This window comes from Ochotona curzoniae, unplaced genomic scaffold (assembly GCF_017591425.1).
Source record: "Ochotona curzoniae isolate NIBS_2020 unplaced genomic scaffold, NIBS_Ocur_1.0 scaffold_4701, whole genome shotgun sequence".
Lineage (NCBI taxonomy): Eukaryota > Metazoa > Chordata > Mammalia > Lagomorpha > Ochotonidae > Ochotona > Ochotona curzoniae.
In genome coordinates, this window is record NW_024467122.1 from 76,928,504 (window position 1) to 76,944,348 (window position 15,845).

General features: G+C 46.7%; 1 protein-coding gene across 2 annotated transcripts in view; it reads left to right on the forward strand.

Moving 5' to 3' along the window:
* IL16 (interleukin 16) overlaps positions 1–15,845 on the forward strand; it is a 77,585-nt gene that overhangs the window by 29,604 nt on the left and 32,136 nt on the right. For both annotated transcript variants that reach the window (XM_040969990.1, XM_040969989.1), the window contains exon 2: positions 10,357–10,465. In XM_040969990.1, the coding sequence (XP_040825924.1) occupies positions 10,357–10,465 (109 nt within the window). The remainder of the gene's footprint in view (positions 1–10,356; positions 10,466–15,845) is intronic.

Below are 15,845 nucleotides of genomic sequence, written 5' to 3' on the forward strand. Positions count from 1 at the left end.
CTGCATAGATCTAATTTACTTCTTGCCAAAGTCCCTCTGGCTCTAACATGATTATAAATTCAATTAAAAGGCATTTCTATCCAAGGAATAGAAATATAAACACTGTTTGGAGGGGAAAAAAAGATCTTATATATGTTTTTAAATAGTATTTTCTGGAGCTGATTTCAAATTTAGGGAAGTTCCTTTGACATTACTATTGCTAAAATAATATACTTATTTGCTTGACAGGCAGAGTTACAGAGAGAGGGGGAATGCTCTCTCTCTCTCTCACACACACACACACACACACACACACACGAAACTACTTCCACCTATAGGTTCACTCCCCAGATGGTTGCAGTGGCCAAGTGAGGGCCAAACCAAAGTCAGGATTCAGGAGTTTCATCTAAGTCTCCCACGTGGCAGCAGGGACCCAAGTGTGAAGGTCATCTTTGCTGTTTTCCTGGGTAAGTTAGCAGGGAGCTGAATTGAAAGTGGCATATTTGGGTGCCATTATGGGATGCAGGCATATAAGGTAACAGCTTAGCATATTGTGCCACAATACCTGTGCCTCAAAATCATGGAAAGGTAGTTTTAAGCTAGGAAATGTAATTCTGTACTGTGCTCAGAAAAGCAAATATGGTGTGATGTAGAGGGCTAAGCACCATTTGCGAAGTCAGTATCACATATCAGAGTCAAGGTTTGATTCCTGGATGCTGTGTATTCAATTCAGCTTCCTGCTAATGGCCCTGCAAAGGCAAGGGAAGATGACCCAAATATTAGCCCCCTGCCAACTCTGGGGGAGTTTAAGACGGAGTTCTAGGCTCCTGGCTTCAATCTAGCCTTGCTTCAATCTAGTCATATGGGCAATGAACCTGTAGACGGAAGTTTCTTTTTTTCACTTTCCCTCTCTGTCATTCTATCTTTCAGCTAACTGAGGTATCTGTCTTTAAAAAAAAAAAAATAAGCACGTAAGAACAGTATGGAACAAAAGCAACAAAGGATTAACCCCAAGAGGTTTGTTTTTCAAAGTTAAGTATCCAGAGAGGAGGAGAGACAGAGATGAAGGTCTTCCATCTGTTGATTCACTCCCCCAAGTAGCTACAATGGCCAGTGCTGTGCTGATCCAAAGCCAGGAGCCAAGAGCTTCTTCCAGGTCTCCCACGCGGGTGCAGGGTCCCAAGGTTCTGGGCTGTCCTTGACTGCTTTCCCAAACCACAAGCAGGGAGCTGGATGGGAAGTAGGACCGCCAGGATTAAAATCGGTCTCCATATAGGATCCTGGTGCATGCAAGGTGAAGACTTTGGCCACTAGGCTACCACACTGGGCCCACTCTAAGAGATTTTTAAACAACTGTATTGAGCCACTGAAACTTTAAGCCTTCCTTGGATGGGAAGGACAGAGGATGTCCCTGGTGTTCTGGACAAGCTTACTGACTCGTAAAGGGACCTGTAAGGACAAATGGGAACACAGAGGAGAATCATGCAATGTGCACATGATGCATGGCACGCACAGGACAGAGCCTGCAGGCGAGCAGGTGCCAAGCAGGCTTGGGAGGGTCAGAGGAAGCAGGACCTGATGTGGCATGCCAGGAAGTGTAGTTTAGGTATTGAAACCATTTCTGAGACTTTCATAGTCTCTCTCCTGGGTGACATTTGCATTTTTACAAAGTCCTGTTGGCATTAGAGTGCAGAGGGGTTGAAAGGAGTGGAGAGGGGAGGCAGGGAGATTGGGAATAGATGAGTGCTATTCCATCTTCAAGAGCTTTATTAAGATTTAACTCACACGTACCATTCAGGCATACACAGTATGAAGGCATTGCATTGTTTGTAGACTGACTACAGATCATACAACCACTGTTAGTACCTGATGTTGGGACATCTGCATCAATGCTATGGGAAACCTCCGACCCTCCCCTGCACTGCATCCCAGACTCTCCACTGATCCTCTCTGGCTGTAGAGATTTTTCCTGTTCTTGATATTTAATATCTATCGACTCATATGGTATGTGGTTGTTTGTAACTGACTTCTCTCACTTAGCTTAATGCCTTCCAGGGTAGCATGCATTAGAACTGACTGCACGCTATGAATTCTAAACTTTAATCTCTAAGTAATATTCCATTGTATGGATGTGCCATCTGTACTTTTATTGTCATACCTAAGAAGGCTTTCTCTAACCCAGGGTCATGAAGATTATTCCCACATTTTCTAAGAGCTATATCATTTCAGCTGTTTTCCGTAGATTTTTGAGATTTATTTTGATGATTTTTTTTTCCTGTGGAAAAAAAAAAAAGATGTGAATCTAAATGCAGTCCTTTGTTGATAGATATTCAGTCATCCAATCACAAGACAGCACAGGCCATTGTAACAGTCCAGCAGAGACCCTGAGAATGGATATGTTAGGGATTTTGGAGAAGGTGGGGGAGAAGGGCTTGGTGCCTGAGTAGGCACGGGTTAGGAGAACTTAACAGGATCTGCTTCCTCCTCATCCTCCACAACAGTGGGCACCCAGCCCCACCACTCCACATGACCTGTGGTCACCCCAGGGCTCTTCAGTTGGTTTATCCCCATGACTTGAAGATCAAAGTAGATTGCATGACCAACTCAACCACAGGAAGCAAACCTCAGGGAGGCTGGTTGCATTATGTTCTGTGGTTCCCCTTGAGCGCAACATCTCAGTTCAAAGATGAGTGCAATCCACAAACTCCAGAATCTTTGGGCTTTTGTTGCTAACTCCAGGCATGCCAGCCAGGGTTCTGCATACACAGTGAACTGCCCTAACAGAGCAATGGGATGTCTATTCTTTTTTTTTTTTTTAAGATATATTTTATTTTTATTGGAAAGTCAAATATACAGAGAGGAGGAGAGACAGAGAGAAAAATCTTCTGTCCGATGATTCACTCCCCAAGTGAGCACAATGGCCGGTGCTGCGCCGATCCGAAGCCAGGAGCCAGGAACTTCCTCCAGGTCTCTCACACGGGTGCAGAGTCCTAAGGTTTTGGGCTGTCCTCGACTGCTTTGCCAGGTGGCCACAAGCAGGGAGCTGGATGGGAAGTGGAGCAGCTGGGATTAGAACTGGCGCCCATAAGGGATCTTGGTGTGTTTGAGGCGAGGACTTTAGCCGCTAGGCCACGCCGCCAGGCCAGGGATGTCTATTCTGGAGGAGAAGTTTAGGCCCCAGAACCACCTTGCTTGTCAGAACTCCCAGGCTCATTCTGGGTTCGATCACTTGGGGATTTTGGAGTTCTGTGTTTCTTGGGGCAAGCTGTATTGCCCCTGCAACCATGTGACTGAGCCTCACTAGGAAGGAGTGCATGAAAAGAGCTCCTGCTGACCCGACTCCTGGCCTCTGTCAATCCTGAGGCAGGACAGAGCAGAGGAGGCAGCCCAGGCTGCATGTGCAGGGATGTCATAGCCTCAGTGTCACCCCAGCAGCTTTGATGACAGCTCTTCATGATCCGGTCCCCCTGTGCAGGGGAGGGATGCCACTATGCAGACGCCCCAGGGGCTCCTCTAGAAGCTCCTCTGAAGAGAAAACAGGCCCTCTTCACAGGAGTCACTAGTCTCCCCACATGGGGGATAATAGGACACGTGGTCATTTCAGAGAGGGAAGTGTTCCATAGCCATTCACTCCAAAATAGAGTGCTGAAAGCGGTTATAGAGGTGGTTTTATCCACATGGACAAAGCAGCCGGGTTGGGGGAAGGGGCAGACATGCTGTGACATAGAGGGGGTAAGCTGACACCTGTGACACCAGCATTCCATTTGGATATTGGTTGGAGTCCCTGTTGCTCCACTTTTGATCTGACTCCCTGCTAGTGCACCTGGGAAAGCAGCAGTGCTTGGGCTGCTGCACTCACACAGCAGATCTGGAAGAAGAAACAGACCACACAAGTGACAGGTTGCCGGGCTTATGGCTTCCCCTCTGCTTAATCTCACTGCTAGTGAAGAAGCCAGCAGATTTTTTTAAGCTTGATTTTTTTTTTCAGAAGAGATATCATTTATTTGAAAGGCAGACTAGAACAGAGAAAGACTCACACACACACATACACACACTGATGAGAGATTTCCACTTGTTGGTTTACTCTTCAAATGTTGGAAATAGCCAGGGCTGAGCTAGACCAAAGTTAGGATGCAGACACGCCATCTGGGTCTTCTGTGTAGGTGGCAGCCTTCTGTGTACACTTCCTGTGTAGTTGGACCATCATCACCTGCTAAGGTTCATGATCACAATGTGTCAGTCAGGCTTGCTGTATGAGATGTGGCCATCTCCAACAGCGGCTTCGCGCACTGTACCGCAACCAGAGCCTAAGGGCAAGAGAAGGGTAAGGAGTCCTTGAAACAGTCTTGGAGTATGTGCAGAAGCTAGATCTGGTTGGTTTCAGATATCATATGGCCAGTGGACTTTACAGCTGTGCCAGAATGCAGCACACCAACCCACACAATCCCCTGAGAGTTAGCCCTTGGTCAATAACTGGGGTCCAGCTGACTGCAAGCCCCAGCCAGCTCAGGGATCAGATGTGTGGCAGCAGGAAGGGGCCTGTCACCTTGCTGGCTGCATTGGGGACAGTTCAGCTTGGAGGTCATGGAGTTGTAGAGGACAGAAGCCTCACTTGCATACCTTGTGCATTCCCAGGAGGTCCCTGTGCACATGTGTGGGGAGCCAGACCTGCTCCCCTCACTCAGTGTCAGGGGAAGAAGAGGCTCAAGTGAAGAAGGTTGAGGGCCCAAGGGATAGGTCTCATGGGTTGGACTTCATTGGGCACGGCTTTCTGTAGCCAATACCAAAACCCTCAAAAGAAACAGAAGGAAATTCCCTTTGAGCATGGCCATCAATTAACTCCCCATCCTGGGAGGCTCCTGGCACCCATGGGCTTTACTAGCCAATTTCTAAATCATATTTTGAGTGTGGTATTCATGTCGAACTTGAAAAAGAGAAAGCGGGCTGGCGAGGCGATATAGTAGGATAAGCACACACCTGCAGTGTCGGCATCCCGCATGGCTACCAGTTTGTGCTCTGGCTGCTCCACTTCCAATCCAGCTCCCTACTTGTGGCCTGAGAAAGTAGCAGAGAATGGTCCAAGGCCTTAGGAGCCTGCACCCGTGTGGGAGACCTGAAGAGGCTCCTGATCCGAGTTTCAGATCAGCCCAGCTCTGGCCATTGTAACTATTTGGGAAGTGAACCAGCAAATGAAAGACCACTATTTCTCTCTCTGAGTGTGTCTCCTACTCTATGTAAATTTGCCCTTCAAACAAAAATAAGATAAAGCTTTTTTTTTTTTTTAAGAAAATGAACTATTTACTTTTGGTTTAATTGTAAAAGTGTTGCATGTTCATTGTTTAAACTCTGGAAAACACAGAAACATACTAAAAAGAAAACCCCTCACATCCATAATTCCTTCCCCCAATGCACCCTTTTTCATGGGTTGCAGCAGGATTTGGAATTGTGCATCTACTGCCCCCTCCTCAGTCTCCTGATAGTACTGGGTCATAGAACGTGTTCTGTTGAGCGAATGAATTTGGGTGTATACATTTCCTGTCCTTTTTCTTCATATATTTTACATGACTGTAGTCACACTCCATTTATAACTTCGTATGAGGGTACTTTACGAACTTAATTCCCAAGGGCCTGGCACAGATACCAAGTGGCTAAAATCCTCACCTTGCATGCGCCAGGATCCCATATGGGCGCTGGTTCTAATCCCAGAGGCCCTGCTTCCCATCCAGCTCCCTGCTTGTGGCCTGGGAAAGCAGTGGAGGACAGCCCAAAACCTTGGAATCCTGCACCCATGTAGGAGATCTGGAGAGGCTCCTGGCTCCTGGCTTCGGATTGGCTCAGCTCCCGCCATTGCGGCTGCTTGGGGAGTGAGCCAGCGGATGGAGGATCTTTCTGTTTCTCTTTCTTTCTGTAAATCTAACTTTCCAATGGCAATAGATACATCTTTAAAAAAAAACTTAATACTCCAAATTAAAATTTAATGTAGTTTTTTTTCATGATTTGCATTTTTCATGAAGTTCTGGAAGTATCCTCACATAGCATAATATTGGTCTTCATTCTGCCATACAACGTATGTGCCTGTGCCACAAAATCCTTGGCTAAACACCACTTTTAAAAAAGATTTATTTATTTTTATTGGAAAGTCAGATTTACAGAGAGAAGGATAGACAAAAAGAAAGATCTTCCATCCATGGTTCACTCCCCAAGCGGCTGCAACAGCCAGAGCTGAGCCAATCTGAAGCCAGGAGCCAGGAGCTTCCTCTGGGTCTCCCATGCAGGTGCAGGGTTCCAAGGCTTTGGGCCATCCTCTACTTTTTTCCAGACCACAAGCTGGGAGCTGGAAGAGAAGTGGAGTAGCCGGGATACAAACTGGCACCCATATGGGATTCCAGTACATGCAAGGTAAGGACTTCAGCCAGCAGGCTACTGCGCCAGGCAGAATGATCACCACTTTTAAAGACGGCTAGCATTGCCTACAGCCATGCCACTCTAAACACACCAGTCTTGTCCGATATCATAAAGATGCTGAGCGTTCCATGCCTGTGCATTCCTCGCTTGTCTACTTACACCCAGGTTAATACCTGCTTGGGGGAGATGTATGTGTCAAAGGCACTCTGTAAGTAAGACTTGCCCTTGGGTGGGTAGACCAGCTGGCTGTTTTACCAAGCCTCTCTGGGTTCTGTGGCCTCTGAAGAGTTGCTGAGACCACAGCTTAGGGTTTCCCTCCCTGACCTGTATGCAAGAGGAGACGGTGCAGGAGGGGAGTCTCGAAACTAGCATCCGAACATGATCTGGTCGGACAATTGCTGTGGGGAAGTATCTACTGGATATCGTTGCACAAAGCAGTGATTTCAAGGAACCAGTCATGACGTGAAATCCTGGGAGTCTCAAGGATTCAACATTAGAGTAACCAACCCTGATTTTGTCATCTTTGGGATCCCCGGCTAGTCTGTTGGAGATAATTTTTATTCAGGTCTACACAGCGCCATCTGCTGCTTAGAAGAAAAATGAGTGCCTAGTTCTCTGAAAGCACCTTAGATAAGAAATGCCAGATTATGCTAAACACTAAAATTAAAATAGACATGAGACAGCTGAATAGTAATCTATAGCCATTTTAACGTGTATAGGAACCAGTCATATATAAACTAATAGTTGAAATGTCAATGTAGAAGTCACAGGATGTGGTTCAGAACTTGCATTCTTTTTTTTTTTTTTTTCTTTTAACATGCTGGTTACTCAATACCATGTCAACTAATTCCATATAAATTGTTACTGATGTAATGTTGGGGCTTTTAATTGATCTGGATGATACTCTGCCAGCTCTACCTTCAGACCAGAGATGCTCTCCCCAAGAAACAGTTGAATTTATCTGGACAATAAGATGCTGGACTCTGCTTTGTAGATGCTTGCAATGAAAGAATCTCAACTGAATTTGAACTGTGGCAATGCAACAAGGTGGAGGAATCCACCATGGGGGGTTTGGGGAGGGGTGGGGGGAATCCCAGTGCCTATAAAACATAATGCAATGTAATCAATAAAAAAAAAAAAGAGGAACAGGACAGCAAAACAGGGGGGGAAATAAAAGGAAACAAACAAACAAACAAACAAACAAAGAGAAATGCCAGATTTGTTGTGTGGTTCCTTGCAGGCTTCCCGTGTCTGAACTAGCTTATGTTCTGCGTCCATAGGGCTGCACTTGGCTAACTCCTCCAACTGTTAGAACCTTTGTCAAAACCAAAAGGAGTACACAGTTAGAGAGAAATAAATGCCAGGACATGAAACCATGGAAAAGGGCCAGTCACGTTCTAGAACCCCTGAGAACTTTCTGTCTGACACAGTGCAGGTGAGACTAGACTAAGAGCAGGCCCCTTAGCCCATCATCAACCACACAACAGAAGCACTAGGGGAGTACCTGCAGCAGGTGCCAGTAGGAGCCAGCCCTGCAGCTCCCACTGGTCAAAGCTGGAGGGCAGATGGGTGACAGAAACGGAATGTGAGCTGAGGACAGAGCCTGTGTGTTCTGAGAAGGGCACGGAAGCTGCAAACTGCGCACACTTGGCTTGTGGACTTAACTGGGCCCTGCCGACTTGGCTTCTGGGAAAGGCAATCCTGTGGATGAGAAACAGTGTCAGGTGCATCCCCACTCCGAAACTCTACCTTGGGGTTCTAAGTCCCAGAAAGCATTCGGGCCACCTCTGGTCTCCATGCAGGTAACCAATATTCAGAGACTTGGTACCCAGCGAATCATGGGTAGCCAATATCTGGAGATTTGGTACCCAACAAGTCATGCAAAGGTGACGACCGCAGAAAGGCATTCTCAGTCTTGTGGTTATTCAGAGATCCTTCCGTCTACACAGCTTTCCTGAGAGAAACACATACACGATTACAAGAATGAGCAACAAAGCCCCGTGAGGTGGCCCCAGTGGCTAAATCATCACATTGCGTTAGCCAGGATCTCATTTGTGTGCCAGTTCATGCCCCAGCTGCTTCATCTCCCATCCAGCTCCCTGCTTGTGGCCTGAGAAAGCAGTGAAGGATGGCCCAAAACCTTGGGACCCTTGTACATGCATGAGCCTGGAAGAGGTTGCTGGCTCCTGGCTTCAGATTGGCTCAGCTCAGCTGCTGTGGCCACTTGGGAGCTGAAGCAATTGATGGAAGCGCTTTCACTATGTATCTGTAAATTTGATCTTCCCTTCATATATATAATATATGTATATATATATATATATATAAACCCTAAAAAGAAAAAAGAGAGTGAGCAATGGAACCAGTATAACTCCAAACACAGTCAAAATAACAACAGCTACTAATGTTGTTATTGTGTTAAAATTAGAATGACAGTATTTTTTAAAACCAGGAAGAGCAGCCAAACAATTGATCTCATCATTCTTATTATCAACCTCTACTGCTTTCTCCCAGCAATCCCTAAAATCCTAGGGCTGGGAGAAGAGAACAAAAGTGACCTCAATTCCTATCTTTTTTTGTTTGTTTGTTTGTTTTTAAGATTTATTTATTTTTATTAGAAAGGCAGATTTAGAGAGGAGAGACACAGAAAAAAATCTTTCATTCATCTGTTCACTCCCCAAGTGGTCATAATGACCAGAGCTGAGCTAATCTGAAACCAGCAGCCAGGAGCTTCCTCTGGGTCTCCCACTCGGATGCAGGGTGCCAAGGCTTTGAACCATCCTCCACTGCTTTCCCAGGCCACAAGCAGGGAGCTGGATGGGAAGTGGAACTGTTGGGCCTAGAACTGGTGCCCAAATGAGATCCCAGAGCTTACAAGGGGAGGATTAGTTAATTGAACTATCATGCTGGGCCCCCCTTAGTTTTCCATTTTACACAAGGAAGAGTCAAGTGTTGTTCCTGCTCTGGGATGAACCCATGCCTGTTCTTGAATACACCACAACTGCACCCAATTCCCAAATGACTGGTCTAAAAAAGTTGGTTAAGATGGCAGAAAAGAAGAAGCATTGAGAAACATAAATTAATACGCCTTCACAATATTGATTTTTTGAAGGCCTAAATTAAATCTTGGCAGATAGAAATCAGCGGTGTGATAACATCACGGCATTCTCCAGGATATGTGGATGATTTGAAAATCTGCTCACCCAGCGGTCATTCAACAAACGCTCTTGAGAGGCGTGTGAAGTATGGGAGCGATTCCCTCACCCAGATCCCTCACCCCTTCCTGGTTCCCTGCTCATGTCCCTCTCCAGGTCTCTTTGCTGTCATTACCATGCATCTTGACTGGTTTGCGTGTTGGTGCTTGGTCATCCAAGGTCAATATCTTCATCCACCTTGTAGCCACAGCATCTAGCAAAGAACCAGTGATCCAGCAGCCAACATCCTTATTCAGTATTTGTTACATTGGTTAAAAATATATGTAACATCTATCCATTCCAGGTATTCACTCAGTAAATACGGGTCAGGCGCTTGCTGTGGTGGCAGAGGTCGCTTAAAAGACACACATCCCTTGCTGCTCAGAGTGACTGGGTTCAAGTGCGTACTCCATTCCCAGCTGCAGCTTCCTGCTCATGTGCGCCCAGGAGGCAGTGGGTGATGATTCCAGTAACTGGGTGCCTGCCACCCACATAGGAGACTGAATTGCTAGTTCCCGGGCATTTGAGGAATGAACCAACAGCTGGGAGAGCTCACTCTGCCTCTCTTTCAAATAAATAACATCAATAGGGATTGCATTATGAATGTATGTCTATGAATGAAACAGTGCCAGGGACTCCAGGTCTCTGAGGGCACCTGCAGTTCAGAGGGAGGCAGACAATTCCAAGAGGCTTCCATGGACGGTGTCACAGCCCCGCTGGACTGCGCATGTGCGTCTGTCCTCACGAACACGCTCAGTGAAGGACACGCATTGTTTTACAGGAATCTTCTGCAACTTCGTCTCGTGACAAGCCTGGAAAACCAGAAGCGTCCAGTAGCAACTTCCTGTTTCCTAAGGCCTGCCATCAAAGGACACGCAGCAACTCGACCAGTAAGTGTCGTGTCCAAACGCTGCAGCAAGGGGCCTCGGCTGCTTCCGATTTCAGGAGGCTCGGGGGAGGGCCTGTCTTCTGCACCTGCTGGGCTAACGCACACTGGTGGCCTGCATGTCCCGGTCAGCCTGAGGCTCTGCATTGGCCTTCTGCACTCTCTTGGTCAACTCCTCTGACTGAACCCTGAATTCCAAGCTTGAAGGTCTGGGCAGGGAGGAGGAAAGCCGAGGCTTATTCCTCTTGAGTCTTCGGCTGGCTTTGTCCCTGAGTAAGTAAGTTTCTCTCTCTCTCTCTCTCTCTCTCCCAGGGCCTCTGCTACTCACACTCCCATCTGTAACTTAAGAGACTTGGTTATGGAAAATCCAATAGCACAAGGTCAGGAAAATGTGGAAAATGCTGGTTCACTCCGCAAATGAGTACAATGGCCAGAGCTGGGTCGGTCTAAAGACAGAAGCCAGGAGGTTCCTCTGCGGTCTCCCAGGGAGGTACAGGGTCCCAAGGACTTGGGCCATGCTCTGCTGCTTTGCAGGTTATGAGCAATGGACTGGATTGGAAGTGGAGCAGCCAGAATTGGAACTAGTGCCCATATGGGATGCTGGTGGTGAGGGTGGAAGAATAGCTTGCTATGCCACAACGCCAGTGGCAGCCGGGTCCCTCTTGTTAGATGTTTATGATCTTTTCCATTTTTCACAAACATAATCGTTACTACTAGATTTGTACATGTACTTCAGCGTGTGCCTGAGATGATTCCTTTGGAGAAATGTAGTCAGCTTGCATAGACACAGACTGCACCGTCCACAGATAGACAGCGTTGCATATGAAAGGAGCACAAGCCTTTTATTGTCACTTTATTATCATTTATGATATTAAAATCAATGGTGTCATCATTTCCCCAAGCAATGCAATCTAACAGTGACATACACAGCATTTATATTGTCCTGGGTGTGAGAGACAACCCAGGCATTGTGTATCAGAGGATTGTGTCGCCTATATGAAGATGCTACTGTGTATTAGTCACCTGAGACTTGGATACCCAGGGACGCTCAGGTTGATTGCAAAGGGCCGTGGGCTGCTGTGTGGAACAGAGTTCACAGTCAGGAGCCAAGACACTTAGATTTGGAGCCTGATTCCAGAACTGTGTGACTTTGAGCTCATTCTTGAAACACCTCGAAGTCTCCTATTACTTTGTTGGAGGGTGTGCCATTCTTCAGTGAATAATTTCAGGGGCTGGCATTGTGGTGCAGTGGGTTAATCTGCTGCATTCAGTACCCCATCTGGGCTCTTGTTAGAGACCATCTGTTCCACTTCCAATCCAGCCCCCTGCTAACGCAGCTGAGAAAAAAGTGGAAGACAGTCAAAGTGCTTAGGTCTCTTCTGCTCCCGTGGGAGACCCGGATGGAGTTGCTGGCTCCAGATGGCTTGACTTCAACCTGGTCCACTCCTGGCCAGTGCAGAGTGAATTCAGTGAATTCAGATAGCGAAGTTCTCGCGTATCTTCCTCTTTCTCTGTAACTCCAACCTTTCAACTACATGACTAAATCCTTTTTAAGGATATTCATAATTTTCCAGTTTGGGATAGCTACTTGTTGTTTTCACTCATGAACTTCACTGTCTTGCAGTATAATTTCATAGAAATGAGATGTGGGCTGACAAGGTGGCTAAGGTTTAGGGTTTTTCATCTGTGTTGTCAAGTTCTGGCAGTTGTTTTTCCTTCGATGAGGGAGAAGAAGATTTATTTTTTCCATCAGAGCCTACTTTTGATTAGCATTTCTGAACATCTTTGTTAGGATATTCCTGGGTGCCAAGCTCTCCCAGTCCTTATTTTTTTCCCTGATTTGCACTCCAAGGACATGATTTCTGGGGCTTAGTGCAAAATGCCCAGGTGGGATGCTTTTCAGAAATCGAGCATTTCAGAAAGCGTGGCAACAGGATGGCATGAAACTGGGTTGGGCTGCTTCTGATCAGAGGCCCTGGCTAAGTCCAGTCCCGGAGAGTCAGAGGAGGAAATTGGCAGGAGGAAAGAACACTGAAGGATTTCCTTCTCTGTTCCCAGGCCCAGTCTTGCAGCTTGGACCATGGCTGGGTCCCTCCAGGCCTGGGTCGGGGGACAGCTTCCAATGCCGCGGGAGCCTTGTTAGTTTTCTAATCCTGCCAATGACTCTGTACATAGCTTCTTTATTCAGCCCTTCCTGAAGTCCCGGCTGAGGGTATCTATTTTTTTCTGGCCCCAACCATGAGTGACACTCAGTCCATAAAATAGATAGGAAAAAAAAAAGAACACTTCTCTATACAGCTGAAGTTAAATATTCCATCATTTATTTTGTGGATTTTTTGGGAACAAGTTTTTCTATTTTTCTCCAGTGGGATGATCCTTGTCTTATCATTAATTTGCCAAAAACAAACAAACAACAAACAAAACCAAAAAACAACTCCTTGTAAAATTAAGATTTAAGAAACTTGATGGAGACTTCTGTCTAATCAAGCAGGTTGATGTTTTCCATTTCTTTTTTTATTCTTTTTCTTTTCTTTTTATTGTTATTAACATTGTATTATGTGATACAGTTTTATAGGCACTGGGGATCTATTTTTTGTTTGAAAGATTTGCAGAGAGAAGGGGAGGGGAGAGAGAGAGAGAGAGAGAGAGAGAGAGAGAGAGAGAGAGAGAGAGAGAGAGAGAAAGGTCTTCCATCTGCTGGTTCACACCCCAAATGGTCAAAGTGGCCAGAGCTGATCTCATCTGAAGCCAGGAGCCATGAACTTCTGACTCTTCCATCTGGGTGCAGGGGACCAAGGACTTGAACTATCTTCTGTTGTTTTCCTAGTTCATAAGCAGGGAGCTAGACAGGAAGTAGAGCAGCCTGGACATGAACCAGTGCTCATATGGGGTGCTGACACTGCAGGTGTAGGATTAGCCTGAGACACTGCGTCGGCCCCGATGTTACTGCTTTTCAATGAGACTGTTTACTCTACTGCTAAGCAACTACGAAGTTTGAGCTATAATTTCTTTTTATTTTTACATGATGTGCCATGAGAAAATGGAATTTATAAATTAAAGCTAGGGCAGTCATTTAGTCTAGCACTTATGATACCTGTTACAGGGCTGGCATGGTGATGCATCAGATTAAACTATTGCCTCTGATGCCAGCATCCCATAGGAGCATTGATTCAAAGTCAGAGATGCTTCGCTTCCAATCTGGCTTCCTGCCAAAACACCTAGGAAAGCAGTGGAAGATGGCCCAAGTGTTTGCATCTCTGCCACCCACATGGGAGACCAGGGTGAGTTCCTGGCTCGGGCCCAGGTCAGTCCCTGACAGCCGTTTGGGGAATGAGTCAGTGGATGGAAGATATTCTCTCTCTCTCTCTCTTTCTCTCTCTCTCTCCATTTCAGATAAGTAAAACAAGTCTTTAAAAAAAAGATACTGATTGTTGGCTCTGCTGTCTGCTCATGCCAGGAGGGCCAAGTACCTGGGACTCAGATCGAGTCCCTTCCTGCTAACTTTGGACTGGCCCAAGGCTAATCATTGTGAGTACCAGACAGCGTACGAGCAGATAGGGCATGCTTATTTTCTTCTCTTCCTACCCCCATATAAAGAAATGAACCAGTTTTAAAAGTAAAAGACAATTCGTATTTTTCATGGAAGAAATTTTTGAAGCTTCTTGGTATCTATAGTTGACATTTGTTTGCTTTTCTGCCTCTTGTTAAAAACAGTGCATGCGTGCGTGTGTGTGTGTGTGTGCGTGCGCGTGTGTGCATGTGTGCATGTGTGTGCGTGTGTGTGTGTGCGTGTGTGTAATTTTTGCAGTGACTTGAAAGTTTTATTCAATTTTTATTTCCACTTCTGGTTTCCTTTAAGTTTAATTCAATTAACTAATCAGGTTTAGTCAATTAACGAATACATTACTTTTTCCAAATTGTCCCCCCACCTTAGGAAAGATGAGACGCTTAGGGGGATATTACTCAACTTGAGTCCCTCTTCTTATGTTTCTTCCAGCTCATAATTCAATTTAATCTTGCTATTACCTAATCATCACAAATGATTCTGTTCTTCTTTTAAAACTCGGTTTGGCCTTCGCCTGGGATCATATAACTGAATTCTCAGTTAACTCACTCCATGCTGGCAGACTCACCGGCTTCCACAGCCTTCCTTCCCCAGGCAGGGCCGAGCGTGCTGACGTAGGAGGAGGATCCCTGAGTGGTTTCCAGGCAGAGCAGGCGAGGAGCGCTAGGTCCAGCTGAAACCAGCTCCGTTTGGATGCTGGCACCTGTCCTGGGCCTGTGTAGCCTGGAATCCGTTGTGGGAAACAGGAGTTGCCAATGGCATATGGGTGATGGAGTGGGGGGAGCAGAGAGGTGGAGCTGCCTGGGCCCGAGCTCTTTACGCTGAGCTTGCTCAATAAACCACTCCTAGCTGGTAGCCTCTTAGTTTCTTATTTTCTTGGGACTCAAAGTGAACCCCTATGCCCTCCATCTCAGCGTACTACAACCCCCAACTCTCTTGTTTTCTGCTTGCAATACCTCCCGGTCCCCGGCAGGCCTCTGGGTCCTCTCTGATAAAGTGTGTCAGCGGGAGGGGGTGTGAACCCCAGCAGGACTTCCCAACCCGGACGGTCCAGGAGGGGCTGGCTGTCTGGTGGGTGTGTGCCACGTCTGACCTATTCTGAGACACCGCGAAACACAAGGAGGCACTGGCAGGTTTAGGGCCACTCTGCAACTTCTCCCGACCCCACTCCATGATTCTGTGCACGCCTTCCTCTTCCTGCTTGTCTGTTTGGGAACAGGTGATCCCTGTAAGTCATGCATGTGAGAGCCCACCCCTCTCTTTCGCATCCCTGCCCCTCTCCTTCACCCCCTGCAGGATCTCACGTCCTCACTCACGCTGAATCGACCTATTCTGGTCAGTCCTCTCCTCTCTTCATCCTGTGTGCCCATCTTTCTCAAGCCTGATAACCAAAACAGTCCCCATTGTGGTATAGTGTGTTAGAGCACTGTCTGTGATACCAGCAATCCCATGTGGGCACTGGTTTGAATCCTGCTTGCTCTACTCCGGATCCAGATTCCTGCTCATGTGCCTGGGGAAACAGTGGAAGATGGCCCAAGTGCTCGGATCCCTGCCAGTTACATGCAAGACATGGATGGAGTTCCTGGCTGCTGGCTTTGGCCTGGCCCTCCTCCGGCTGTTACAGCCATTTGGACATGAACCAGCAATGGGAAGACTCTCTCCCATCTCTATCTCTCTTTCTGTCTCTCTCTTTCTCCTCCTCTTTGCCTTTCAGATAATTGAGAAGTTTTTACAAACAAACTAAAACTAAACAAAAAACCTTGCTGCATTTCATGTTCCTTCTGAATTCCCATCAATCTCATTTTTCCCCTGGAAGAGA